General features: G+C 39.3%; 1 protein-coding gene across 4 annotated transcripts in view; it reads right to left on the bottom strand.

Annotated features, from left to right (window-relative positions):
- Window positions 1–13,425, bottom strand: part of Snx7 (sorting nexin 7) — a 104,640-nt gene that overhangs the window by 40,266 nt on the left and 50,949 nt on the right. For all 4 annotated transcript variants that reach the window (XM_029563836.1, XM_008833684.2, XM_029563834.1 and 1 more), the window contains exon 7: window positions 13,221–13,307. In XM_029563836.1, coding sequence (XP_029419696.1) covers window positions 13,221–13,307 — 87 coding nt within the window. The remainder of the gene's footprint in view (window positions 1–13,220; window positions 13,308–13,425) is intronic.

The following is a 13,425-nucleotide window of genomic DNA, read 5'->3' as shown; positions in this document are numbered from 1 at the left end:
TCCCCCTTTTTGTTTTTGTAATTGAATTTTTAGGTTTTGATGGTTGTGTTCCACAATGGCTTGACCTTGGCGATTGTAGGGAATTCTTGTATTGTGTTGAATTCCCCAAAGTGAAAAGAAATCTTGTAAATTTTTACTCACAAAACATGGTCCATTATCAGTTTTAATTCTTTGGGGCAATCCTAACATAGCAAAGCACTGGAGAAAATGAGACTGAGCATGTTTAGACTTCTCTCCTCTATGAACAGTAGCCCAACAGGCATGTGAGAATGTGTCAATGGACACAAAAATATACTTAAGCTTTCCATAATGAGTATAGTGTGTGACATCTGTTTGCCCAGAATTTTAAAGGGAGCAATAGTCTGTATTTTATCAGCAGATACATGGAGTCTGCCTGTCTGTAGACAGTTCTGAGTAACCTTATATAACTCTTCTAATTGTTGGGGGCTTGGAGCTCCCAAGATTATATCATCCATATAAATGTACACAGTAACATGTGGCAACAAGTGAACAGGCCTCAAAAGGGTCTTCACATAGCTTTGGCAGAATGCTGGGCTATTGGCCATACCTTGGGGTAAAACAGTCCATTCATACCTCTCATCAGGCATTTTAAAATTGGTGGAAGGCACAGAGAAAGCAAATTTTTCACAATCTTGGGGTTGTAAAGGGATAGGAAAAAAAAAACAATCTTTAATGTCTATAACTACAAGAAATAAATCTGAGGGAATAGCAGGGATCCAAGGCAGTCCCCTTAAGCATGTACCCACTAGGGTCATCCTAGCATTAACTTTATGCAAGTCTTGCAACATTCTCCATTTGCCAGAGGGTTTCTTAATAACAAAACAGGTGTGTTCCATGGACTTATAGAAGGCCAGATGTGGCCCAACCATAATTGTTCCTGCACAATTTCCTTTAAAGCCTGTAGCTTTGTCTCAGGCAATGGCCACTACTCCACCCATACCGGTGACCCAGGGGACCACCGGATAGCCGGAACCTGAGAGGCAGTGGCCCCTAGATTTTGGGTTGAACCCAATGGTCTTTCTTTGGGTCCCCCCTGTAATCAAAAGGTCATCATAAAAGGTTTTGTTATTAGTGGTTATGCAGGCCTGTGCATCCCCCAAAATATCCTATGAGGTTGGCGGATAACCCTGCCGCCACCAGGGCTTGCACCTCCCCTTTAGCTCCATCTGAAGCCCTGAAGTTGGCCAGGGCACGCCCAAGGTGCCGTTTGTTACTTTGGCTGCTTTTGGTTTCACTTCTGAGAGCCCCAGTGGTGGATCAATCCCCAATTGAACCTCCCTTTGTCTAGCTAGACATTCCACACATTCCCATGTATCCCCAGTAAAAACATTAGCCCCAAGTAGCCAGGGAGCCAAATGAATGCCCTCTGTACAAAACTTTTGAGCTGCTGTATCTGACAGATCCAACCCCCTACTTTTAAGCATACCTCTCAGTGCCTTAAGCACCGGGTCCTCAGGCTTATTAATTGCATTACCCATCATTCAGGTCTCGCTTACCCCAGACTCTCGATTGGCCCCAATCCTTTTCTTTTCACCTTCCTTTGAGTGCCACGCTGGGCACGAGTTGCGGGGGGTTTGAACCTGCGACCCCTGTGCAAGGATGACTGGGGATGAGTAAGTGCGCTGTTCGCCAGCGCTTGCCACCCCCAGCACCGGGAACAATCAGACTACCGGGGAGTCTAGTCAAGCAGGAACTCATTTATTGCAGGCATTGCAGAGCTTATAAAGCCATCTGGAAATCCCCCCTCCCCCATGAGGGTATATCTTAAGGATGATCACGTGCTGATCATGCACTCCTCAGCAGTGCAGAAATATCTGTCAGACTTTCAAAACATGTCAGGCCGCACCCCAGTAACTTCCTCTCTGTGCCACCTTGGCAAGACGGGGCCTTTACGTCCCCACATGACCAGAAAGTTCCTAGCTCACTGTCCAGTGGTTCAAGGGGAAAGTAGAAGATCATGAGCAGTACTTGGTAATGTTCTGACACTCTGAGTTACAAAATTTAAATGTGCACATCAAATTATAACACTTCTGCCTTAAAACAGTGCCGAGGTTCTCCACTGCAGCCAGGATAAAGGGCAAGGCCTGCGGGCTCTGCTGTGTGCTTTCTGACCTCCTGACACTGTCCCTAGCCCTCTGTCATACACTCTAGCTTCAAAGGCTTTGGCCAAGCTCTGGAACCTGCTGAGTTCATTTCTTCAGGCACATGTGGATCCTTCTTTGATATATATATATATACTGAATGCTGTACTTTGGACTTAGAACAAATTGCCCCTATGATGACAGGTCTTCTCTCAGCACTACCTACCTGTGAACACCTTTGCTAGTCACTGTAACTACAATTCTCTTCCTCTTCTGGTAGTCACTGTCACATCATTATATTTTCTTCATAGACTAATGACTATCTAAAATTATCACAGTCATTTAATATTTTCACCTTGTTTTCTGGCTCATTCCAGTAGATTGCAAGCTGCTTAGAGATGGGGGAGCTCAGTCTTACTTGTTATGGCTTCTCTTCCATCTAAGGCCTGCACATTAAAGGAAATAATAACCATTGATTTACTGTTTATTTTTAAATATGCTTATAAATATATTTATTGACTGGCTCTCTCCACTTCAGTTTTCTTATCTACAAAATGAGATTCAGCTACTACCTACCTCACTCAGTGGATGATGTTATAATTTGATGTACGCATTTAAATTTTGTATCTTAGAGTGACAGATGTCAAAATATTTCCAAGTACTGTTCATGATCTTCTATTTTCCCTTTGAACCACTGGAGAGTAAGCTGGGAACCTTCTGGTCATAACCCCGAGTAGTGTGTGTTTAACAACAAAGGCATTCTCCTACATTTTCACAATATAGAGCAAAAGATGGTAAATAATATAGAGCAATATAGAGCAAAAGACAGTCATTGAAGGAAAGCAGAAAGCACTGGTTTGAGGCTAGAATGTATTTTTAAAAACATTTTATTATTTTTATTTTATGTGTATGAGTGTATTGCCTGCATGTGTGTAAGTGCACCCATGTCCTGCAAGGACCACGGAGGTCAGAAGAGGGCATCGGGTCTCCTGATCCTGGAGTAAAGGACTGCTGTTACCCACCATGTGGGTGCTGGCAACTGAACCCAAGTACTTTGCAGGAGCAACCAGTGAACCACTGAGTCATCTCTCCAGGCCCTAGGATATATTTTGAAACTTGAATGGTCATGTGATCACATATTTCCCTCCTACTAAATTGACTTTTGAAGTAATAAGAGTCAGTAGAAACAAAGCTTACTCTCCAAAGTCTAGAAATGCATAAATAAATAATCACTTACTGTACTGATAGCTGAACTATGTTAAGAAGCAAACATAAACTATTGGCATTTTGTTTCTTTGAGACAAGGTCTCAATATATGTAACCCAGTTTGACCTTGAGCTCATGATCCTCCTGCCCCAGCCTCCCCAGTAACAAGCCTACAGGTATATACCATCATGCCCAGCTTGACTTCATTTTTAAAAGTCTAAAATACTACTTAAGTTGTTCATACTTTAAATATGTTTTAAGATGTTATTACATAGTCTCTAATATGTTATACTTTCATACTGTAACTTACCAAAATTTTTAGTAATAGAAGTTCTAGATTTAAAGCCATGCATTCTTCTTTAAAAAACTTTCCTTAAAGTAAGCATTATTTCTGGACATTCATAGATAAAGAATAACTAATGTCTGATTAAGGTTGCAAGTTAAAGAAGGATGAACCAAATCTCTCTGCAGGCTTCTGGCTCCCAAGGTGTTATTGCTCTAAGCATAATCAAATATTTATTGAGTGTCCAAGCAGGGCTGGGAGTGAAAGAGATATGCAAGACAGACCCTCAGGACACATTTTTTATTAACAAAATGTTTAAATTAAAAAGAAATTGAATCTCTTGAGTGTCTGCATAGGACAGCTGTTTAAACTATTATATTCATGGCGGGAGGACCCCACAAAGCAAATCACAATCCAAACACCAGAAATAGTAGCTTTTTAATGCCTGGAAAGAAACAGGAGTGGAATTTTAAACTCCTCCCTTTACTTATCCAAATCTGTTTCTTTTCCTGCTGCAATGAAGACAGGGATGGAAAAAAACGTTTCTGGAGAAAGACCCACAGCTTACAACCTTCCCTTGGGAAGCAATCTACAAAGGAACACTGCCCTTTCTTCAGTCTGTCTTGGGCTTCCCGCTCCTCCTGGTCTCTCTCAGCATAAGCACACAGAGGCCATATGCAACACTACAAGTTTATATATATTTTTTTTCAGAGTAGTATGCCTTAATACATAGCTACGCCATACGGAATTCCGTTGGCAGTATTTTAGCAGTATCATTTCAACCTCAAGTAACTCCTGATCAGTTTTCTGGGTCAGAGTTCCAGGAATCATTCACAACTCAGGTTTGTATTCACAGAGGACATGCTGCTGTTTGTGCATTCCAAAAGAAATGACTAACACAAATCAGGTCAAAAATATGCTGTATAGAAACGGCTGGTGTCTTCTGAGATGATCTTGAACTTTTGCCTTCAGTTCCTATGTTTCACTTCTGGCTTCCTAAATTGTTCTTTATTCATTTAAAAAGAGAAAGTGGAGAAAGGCAACAGTACAAGGGCTGGAGAGATGGCTTTATTGGTTAAAAGCACTTGCTGCTCTTCTGGAGGAAGAGTTCAGTCCCAGCACCCACATATGGCAGAACTGCTTGGAACTCCAGCTCCAAGGTAACCAACACCCTCTTCTGGCTTTGCGGGCACCTGCACACATGTGGCATATCCACACATACATAACTAAAAATAAGTCTTAAAGATGATAGTGTAAAAGAGAACTTTAGCATACGACTAAGACATGGTAAAGCCAGCCTTGTGGCTAAGCCACCTACAAAAGACACATGTGCCAGACAGCAGTAGACCAGAATAGGGCTCTCCACAGTCTCATAACTAACAGAATGTGTGGGCTGCAAAGGGAAATCAGATCAAGTATAAAGCCAAGATGTGAAGGCGGGAGACATACTACTCAGGAGGCAAGAAGCTCAATGCTGGTGCTGGGAGGAATGAAAGCTTTCTCAGAAAGGAAGCAATGACAAACTCAGTGCAGCTGATGCTAAGCAAAAGTAGATTAATGGCTCACATTTAAATGCCCTTCATGGCATACTGATGACACAGTACCAAACTGTGGCTTAGCTAAAACAATTCCATATGCTCTGCAAATACTTTTGAATAGTCTGCATAAATGCAGAAACATTAAAGTATCTATTCGATAGTCTAGAGTGACTAGCTGGGCAAATGGGAAAATGACTGTTCGGCAGGTAGAATGCTGCCTTTCTTTCCCCTTAAACAAACGGTGCTCTTTGGTGCTGGGGATTGAACCCAGGGCCTTATACATGGTAGGCAAGGGTTACATCACTGAGCCGATTCTCCAACTCACTTCTTTGCTTTTCTTTTATAAAAACAATGTGAGTGTTTAACAAGCAAAACCACAGCTACAGCTTTCCAAATTTTGATTGAGTAGAATGAAAGGCTCCAAACACACTTCAAAGAAAGGCCTTCTAATATTTACCCAAAATATTCCAACCTAACTCTGATTCAGCATTAGGATAAGGGTTTTAATACGGTGGCTTGACAATACTCTAGGAAGGCGCTCCTCGCTCACATCTTTAGTAACTGAGAAAAGCCAAGCAGAATGTAAGTAAAGTATTCGTAACTACAAAGGCAGTGACCTCTGCCACATGATGCTGTGGGCTCAGCAGGGCCTTGAATCATATGCAGTTTTGGAACTAGAATTAAGTTCTTATCTTCAAAACTCCTCTCAGTGACTACTGTACTTGGAAATGCTAGAGGCATGGAAGCAAAAGACTAAGAAAAAAACAACATGGTGCATTTCCAATCAGATTCCAGGCTAAATAGCCCCTTATTCATGGACAACATCTTTTACTACTTTGATCAAATATGCATTAGTGTTTTCTTTAAAACTATCTTTTACAAGTTTATTTAAATAAACACATTATATATATATATATATATATATATTTAATTTCCTACCAGACAAACCAATGAAGTCCTAAATGACAGGCTAGCAAAAGAACATTGAGAGGGAGAGATGCCTTGTGATTGATTTTATCAGGACTTTTTATAATCCTGACTCTAAATCCTGAGGAAAAGGTTGCCAGATGCCATTTCAGATAAACCAGTGAAGAAATACACAAGGAGAAAGCCCCTTTTCTTTCCCTTGGACACTCACATGCTTTGTGACTGAGTAAGCACATACACATGTTGTCTGTGGATCTATGTGAGAGAGACACAGAGATGAAAACAGACAAGAAGAGAAGAATGCAGGGACAGGGAGATGGCTCAGTGGACAAAGTATTTGTCATGCAAGTATAAGGAACAGAATTTGGGTCCCCAGCACCCACATAAATGCCAGGTGGGTATGGCAGCCCATCTGTAATCCCAGCACTGGAGAAACAGATGTAGGTGATCTCTGGAGCAGGTTGGGTTAGCTGGACTACACAAATTAGCAAGCACCAGATTCAGTGCGATAGCCTGCTTTAATACATAAAGTGAGAACAATTAAGACAATGTCAACTCTGGCTTCCACATATACATATGTGAACATATACCTGCACAAACATGTTCACCGACAAACATAAGAGCATGCATACATACATACATGCATACTGCACATACACACATACAAAGAGAGTGAGGGGAAAATGGATTGTATTAGGAAATGAGGCATATAAGAAGGCACAATTTAGAGGGAGAGAGGTGAACCAGCAGATATCTAAGAAGATGCAGCTTGCATCCCCTACCATGGTTACAGCTTACTACATCAATTCCTCTACCTTCCAGGAATTAGAGAGAAGGCAAACTTTCTCTGTGTAGATTTAGCACACCAGCAAGATCATTTCTAAATTAATAACTACAATTTGAAGAGGAGAGTAAAACATTGTTTTAAAAATAGCAAACCATACAGAGCAAGGACCAGTTTGAATAGATTTGGTGTCTGTTTGGCGCTACTGAGCACGGCTATATGCAAATCCATATTATAACGATCTTATGAAAATGCAGTTTTTTTCTCAGATAAATATACCACTGAACAGCTATGGCATTATATCTGGATCCAAATTCCAGTCAATGCACACATTGCTAAATGTCAAATGTATTCATATTCATTTATATTTGAATGCTGCTTTGAGTGGAAAAACTATGTCATTCATTCCAAAATAAAAATAAAAATAAAAAGGATAAGCAGCCTTATTTAGCACCACAGATGAACTTTATTTACTTTACAGTTAAGTGGGGAAGTGAACAAGCATTTTCAAACAGAAGTTCTGGCTGAAAACTTAACCAAACTGCAAAGCGCACAGCCCCACACATATTAGCTTCTCCTCGGAATCCTCGTTGTTCTCATACTTTTATTCCTTCATCCCTTTCACTGAACACCGTCTTTATCAGAGCACATAACTCAACTCACTGCATCTTTGAATATTCTACCTGGGGGCTGGAGAGATGCTTTGTATTTAAGAGCACTGACTGCTCTTACAGAGGACCAGGGTTCGGGTCCGAGCACCCACATGGCAGCTAACAACTGTTGGTACCTCTAGTTACATGGTATTTGATGCCCTTCTCTGACTTCCATGAGCACATGACATGGGTGCACTTACACACATGCAACTTACATACATGCAGGCAAAACACAAATAAAATAGAAAAATAAATATTCTGCCTCCATTTACATTAATGATTCTATGTCAAATTGTGATTAAAATGTTGAATGACCCTAATTAGATATTTTTACTTCATTCACTGGTCTAATTACCCATTAGCAGCCAAGCTATGTCAATCCCTTCCTTTTGTATCAAACCAGTCATTCATTTTTTGATTTTTCCATTATCAATGATCTCTTAATGTTGGAGTAAGCCAAAGCCCAACCTCGTCTTATTTCTTCTGCTTTCCCTACCTTTAGTGACCTCAACTAATCCTATGGTTTTGAATGCCATCCACTTGCTAATATTTTAAAATACATATCTCCAGCTGGACCCCTACCTTAACCCATGGGGTTCTGTTTGTTCATTTGTTTGTATAATTCATTACTTAAAGTTTTCACTTTGATATCTCAAAGGCACATCAATTTTACATGACCAAATATGATTTCTTCAAAATCCCCTTTAAACATGGTTCTCCAAAAGGCTTTCTCATCCCAATTAATGTCAATTATACTATTCCATCCACTCAGCACCCAAATTCCAGAATCTTTCTTGCCTCCTCTAATCTCACATTGCATAACACACCAACTAACAAACAGCTCTTCCTACCAAAGATACTCAGAATCTGATCACTTCATACCCTTTCCTCCCTGGTCCAAGCATCTCTTCCTCCCTAGGATTATAAAAATTACCAGCATTGGCTTTCCCCAGTCCCTGCAAGAAACACAGTGATATCATCTCCTGCTCATCTTCAGTAGAGGAGCCCTTTTACATCTGTACAGTGATGGTGTCCCTCCTTTGTACAACTGCCCTCTTCTTTTTTCACTAAGAGCCAACCCTTCAAAGACCTTACATCTTCTAAAGTCTGCTTACTTCTCTGACTTCTTCTGATGCATCTTTACTTATTTTATTTTATTCTAACAACTGTGGCCGTCTTGCTTTTCTTAGAATTTGCAGTCAGACCATCTCTTTGCGTTCTCTGTCCTCTCTGCATGAAAGGCTTAGTCTCTCAGGGGATAATACTTAAGCATTAGCTCTCTGTTAGATCTTCCTTGACTGCTCATTTTAAATTGCACTGCTCCCATCTCTGTCTCCATACTCATCACCACACAACAGTAATTTCGAACTATTATTTACCTCTTTTTTTTTTTTTCACCCACTGAAACATGAGCCTCATGAAGACCTGCCTTTTTGACCTGTCTTCTGCTTCCAATATGACTCTCATGGTAGGTACTCAAATTTGGTTCAGAAGCTTTTGTTGAATACCTCTATCCTAAATGTCATACAATTGTGATGTCAAGCAGCACATCTCCAAGTTCCTTCTTCATTTCTTAGTCTACTGCTCAGTGAGGAGAGTCGACACATGTCTGCCTTACCAGTTAGAGATGACAGTAGTGCAACCCTTCCTTCATGAAGTAACAAGGAATCTATTTTCCTACTACCTCTCTCTCCAGTTAATTCCTCTCTGCAACTCACTGCTACCTCTTCAGTTCAGGGTCTCACTGGATCCCCAGTTCCCCAAATATGAAATTTCCATTCCTTCATCTGATGAAAAAGGAGGCTCCCTGCCCAGCTGACTGGCAGTCTGTAAACCACATCCTCTCGGCAGCCTTGACCCTGGACCCCATATATCCTTCCAGTTTCCCAATTTAGCATGACTTTGAACTTATACCACCTTTAATAAGACCCATTCTATACAAAACATTCTCCTTACTCATCAATGTAATCATCATTTTATAGGACCTAACTCAAATACCACTTCTATTTATTCATCAAAGCAACAACAGCTAGCAGTTACTGGGATCTTACTATAATATAGCAGTTTACTTCCATTATATCATTCAATCTTTAAATATGCCTATTAGAAAGATACTAACAATTTCTCCTAATTATAGGTGGCAAAAGAGGATAAAGGAAGTTTACAAAATTTGTGCTATGTCAAAGTTAATAAGCAGGTGAGCTAGGATTTGTTTCTAATCTATCTAATTCCAAAGTATAAATAACAAAACTTTAAGTAAACAAATGAGCTGATTTTGAAATGAGCATTCTAAATATCTTATGAAGCAAAACAAAGGTCACTTTGAAGTCATTCATGTAATGCTGCAGGGTTAAGTGCTACTCAGCACAAACTCTAAAAGGCATTCACTTCACAAGAACTTAGGTAATCAATGCAAGAACTCACTCTCAAACACAGGCTTAGTTTATATAAAACCGCAGGACTGTGGTGAGCATATTTCTGTGATGAGTAACAGTAGTTGGTAATATCATTATTAGTTACTGCATGCATGCAGTTTACAGGTAAAGGAAAAAAGACTACAGTCTTGTATTTACACACTACCCAACATGCTCAAAGGTCAGCTGACATATTCAGCATGATGTTGGAAAAGCTATTCTACTGCTATCTTTCTACCCAGTGAACACAACCCTCCTAATTTTTGCCCTACATAGTGGAGCTTCATGTCATGACCTTCTCATAATGTGTTGCTTTAATGGCTTTGCATCTAGAATCCCACCCCAAAGCTACTGATAAAGCCTCCAAAGGCAGCTGCAGGTCTCCATAGAAATGGCCCCAGGGCTGTCTCCAAAGTGGTCCCATCTCAGTTGCCATGGTAAACAACCAGACAGATTGCTATATTCAGTTCTCTGCCAGGGTCGCCATGGTGACTGCAAAGGCTGCTTCTTAGAAGGACCTCACCAGGGCAGGTTTCCATGGAGACTCCATCCTGCACATTTCTAAGCAACTTCTTTTTGGTTGTTCAGTGACCAGTGGTGGCAGATTTATTTGTGGGTGACTTGGAAGGTTACTAAAGACACATCATGACATGTAGGCATTCAGAAGTGAAATGACTTGTAAACACATTATTTTAAAATGCAAATGGGGAATTTCACAAATCATTAAATCAATCCTTGCAAATTATATAAAGACTCTGTTTTGATGGATAGTAAAAGAATAAACAACAACAAATTTTTAAACACCTGTCAATGAATATACACAAATCAAAAAGAAATTTGTAATGATCCCTTTAAACATACCTCTTTCAAATATGTCATAGAATTTAATGCACATAATTAAAGTTTCAAATTTCCCCAATTTTACAACAACATGAGGTTATTAAATACAGCGGGCATTACACAAACATACACTCTCTCTCTCATGCATATACAAATGAAATTATATATGCAGATTGACCATTAGGCTATAATAAGATATCAAAGAAGTGGTATGGAGAAATAAGAAAATAATATTTGAAAGCCAAATGAATAACTACATATCTTTAAAAATTTGCATTAGGAAAATCCTAGTCATGATCAGATTTAAGCTTGTTGTGCTTCCTGTGATTTTGAAGCTGGAACAGTCCCAATGAAACTTCCTGTCATTTAAAAATATGTGTGTAGGTCATTTGTGGACTTGAAAATCATGTTACTATTCTTCAAAAAAAATTTTTTTTCTTTTTTTTTTTTTTGTCTTTTTGAGACAGGGTCTCCTTGTAGCCCCAGCTGTCCTGGAACTCACTATGTAGACCAGGCTGGCCATTAACTCAGAGATCTGCCTGCCTCTGCCTCTGCTGGGATTAAAGGCGTGTGTCACCACACCTGGCTATTCTTCAAAAAAACAGTCTCTAGTATTTAGTCAAGCACAAAATTTTGCCTACCCCTAGTTTGAATCTCTTTAACATCATTTAACAAATAGAAACGATTTCTAAAGTTCAAATGATGCAAATACAATTTATATCTATCTATCTATCTATCTATCTATCTATCTATCTATCTATCTATCTCTCCAATCACCTTCCCCTTCTATTTAACTCTAAACAGGAAATACATACAGACACACAGACACATACAGATGGATGGACACACACACACACACACACACACACACACACACACAGGAGCTAGTTTGCCTTGGGTGATCATCTTCTCTTTTCATCTTGAGATAAATATGACTATCTCCTTCAGTTACATAGTTATATATTTCTTCTTATCTTCACTTATGAATTCCTTTTTCTAACTCTTTCACAGCAGCCCACCATTACCCCTGCCCCAACTCATATTTTACTTAGAAGAACAAAATTTCAGTTTAGGAAAATATACAAAGTTAAGAAACATATGAGTCAAATTCAAAGTTGCATTTTAAAGAAGTCTCAGCACAAAATTGAATTTAAAGAGACTTCTTGATTTCAGCCTTCAGTATGTTTCCATGGAGCAAAGCAGTTGCCATGATTCTTATTCTGTCACTATCTGTTAGGTGACCAGCACTGGATAGGCAGTAAACAAATCACAAATTCCTTCCCATAATGTGGTTAGATTATGGACTGGAAAGCAGGGAGGGAAGGACAAGTGAGAGAGAAAGAGGGAGGGAGGAGATTATGAATGAGGTTGAAATAATATGCTATAAAATGATTAAAGCTAAGGAGAAAATCAATGCAAAAGGGAGGAATGGAATTCCCTTGCCAGATCTGATAGAGAAGGTCACAGCACTACAGGTTCTCAAGTGGCTTTGAGGAATCCCCTGCCACCAACTTGACCAAAGTGCACTTAATACTGTACTCAATGCCAATCTAAATATTTTTAAATTAAGAATGTATCCTCTATAGAGTATCCAATATAAGTAACGAGAAGGAGAGTCAACTTCTCTCTTCCATACATTCACTGTGAGAAGCAGTATGGACTGATGCACATAACTAACAGTATCTGCCCCCACCCCACCCCAATCCTGTATCTGTGTTTCAACAGCTACATATACACAGGTGAGGAACCACAGACACAGGGGAGGGACTCTCTACCTTCCACCTATTCCACAATTTTAAAATGAAAATACTAATTTCAATCTGGTAGTAATATGCTGAAGATATGAAAATAAAGTAAAATACAAATAGTAAAATGTGGCTAAGACAATGTAATGTGAGAAATTCATTGCTTTAGAATATTCCAGGAAAAAGGGAGAAGAGTAGTCAAAAATGATGGTCCAAAGTGAGAATGAATGAGGGTCCATGATGGCCAAATCTAAGAATGCATTATAACACTGCATTTCATGGTTGCAAACATCTACATTGTTAAGAGAGTATATATGGAAACAAAATATAGTTTATTTTTTAAGATTTTGACAATAACTAGCATACAAAAAAATTACCTTATTTTGTATTACTACCTTATCAAACTAGCGAAACATGAATTCGCTCACGAAGTACTGGCCTGCAGTGATGCAGGGCACTCAACAGATGTTCTAACACATCATGTCCCTTTAAAAACATCAAATTCCCACTGTCCTTACGGTCTGAGTCAATGTAAGTCAGAAAGGCAGAAAAACATCATTGCTGGGCCTGAAGACACACAGCACTCAATATGTGATAGATACATTTCAGGAGAAATTTAGTATATTTGTTGAATACTTAGAAATAATCACATAATGAAGCTCTATGTTTTCAAGGACATTTTAGACAATGAATTCTAAGTGACTCTATTAACAAACTTAAGGTCATACCAGACCAGCATCAGCCTTTTTGTTGGTCAAAGCTTCAACTTTGGAATCCAGTTCTGCTTGTATTTGGTCTCTTCTTTTCATAACACCCTTGAAATTAAAACAAAAAGATAAAGTAAATTGGGTTTTGTTGCAATATTTTCCATAACAAAATTTACATTTTAGAATACAAATAGCCACCAGGAATATGTTAGCGATATCCTCAGGC

The sequence above is a fragment of the Nannospalax galili genome, unplaced genomic scaffold (genome assembly GCF_000622305.1).
Source record: "Nannospalax galili isolate Female #2095 unplaced genomic scaffold, S.galili_v1.0 scaffold255, whole genome shotgun sequence".
Classification (NCBI taxonomy): Eukaryota; Metazoa; Chordata; class Mammalia; order Rodentia; family Spalacidae; genus Nannospalax; species Nannospalax galili.
This window is presented reverse-complemented; position numbering and strand designations above follow the sequence as displayed.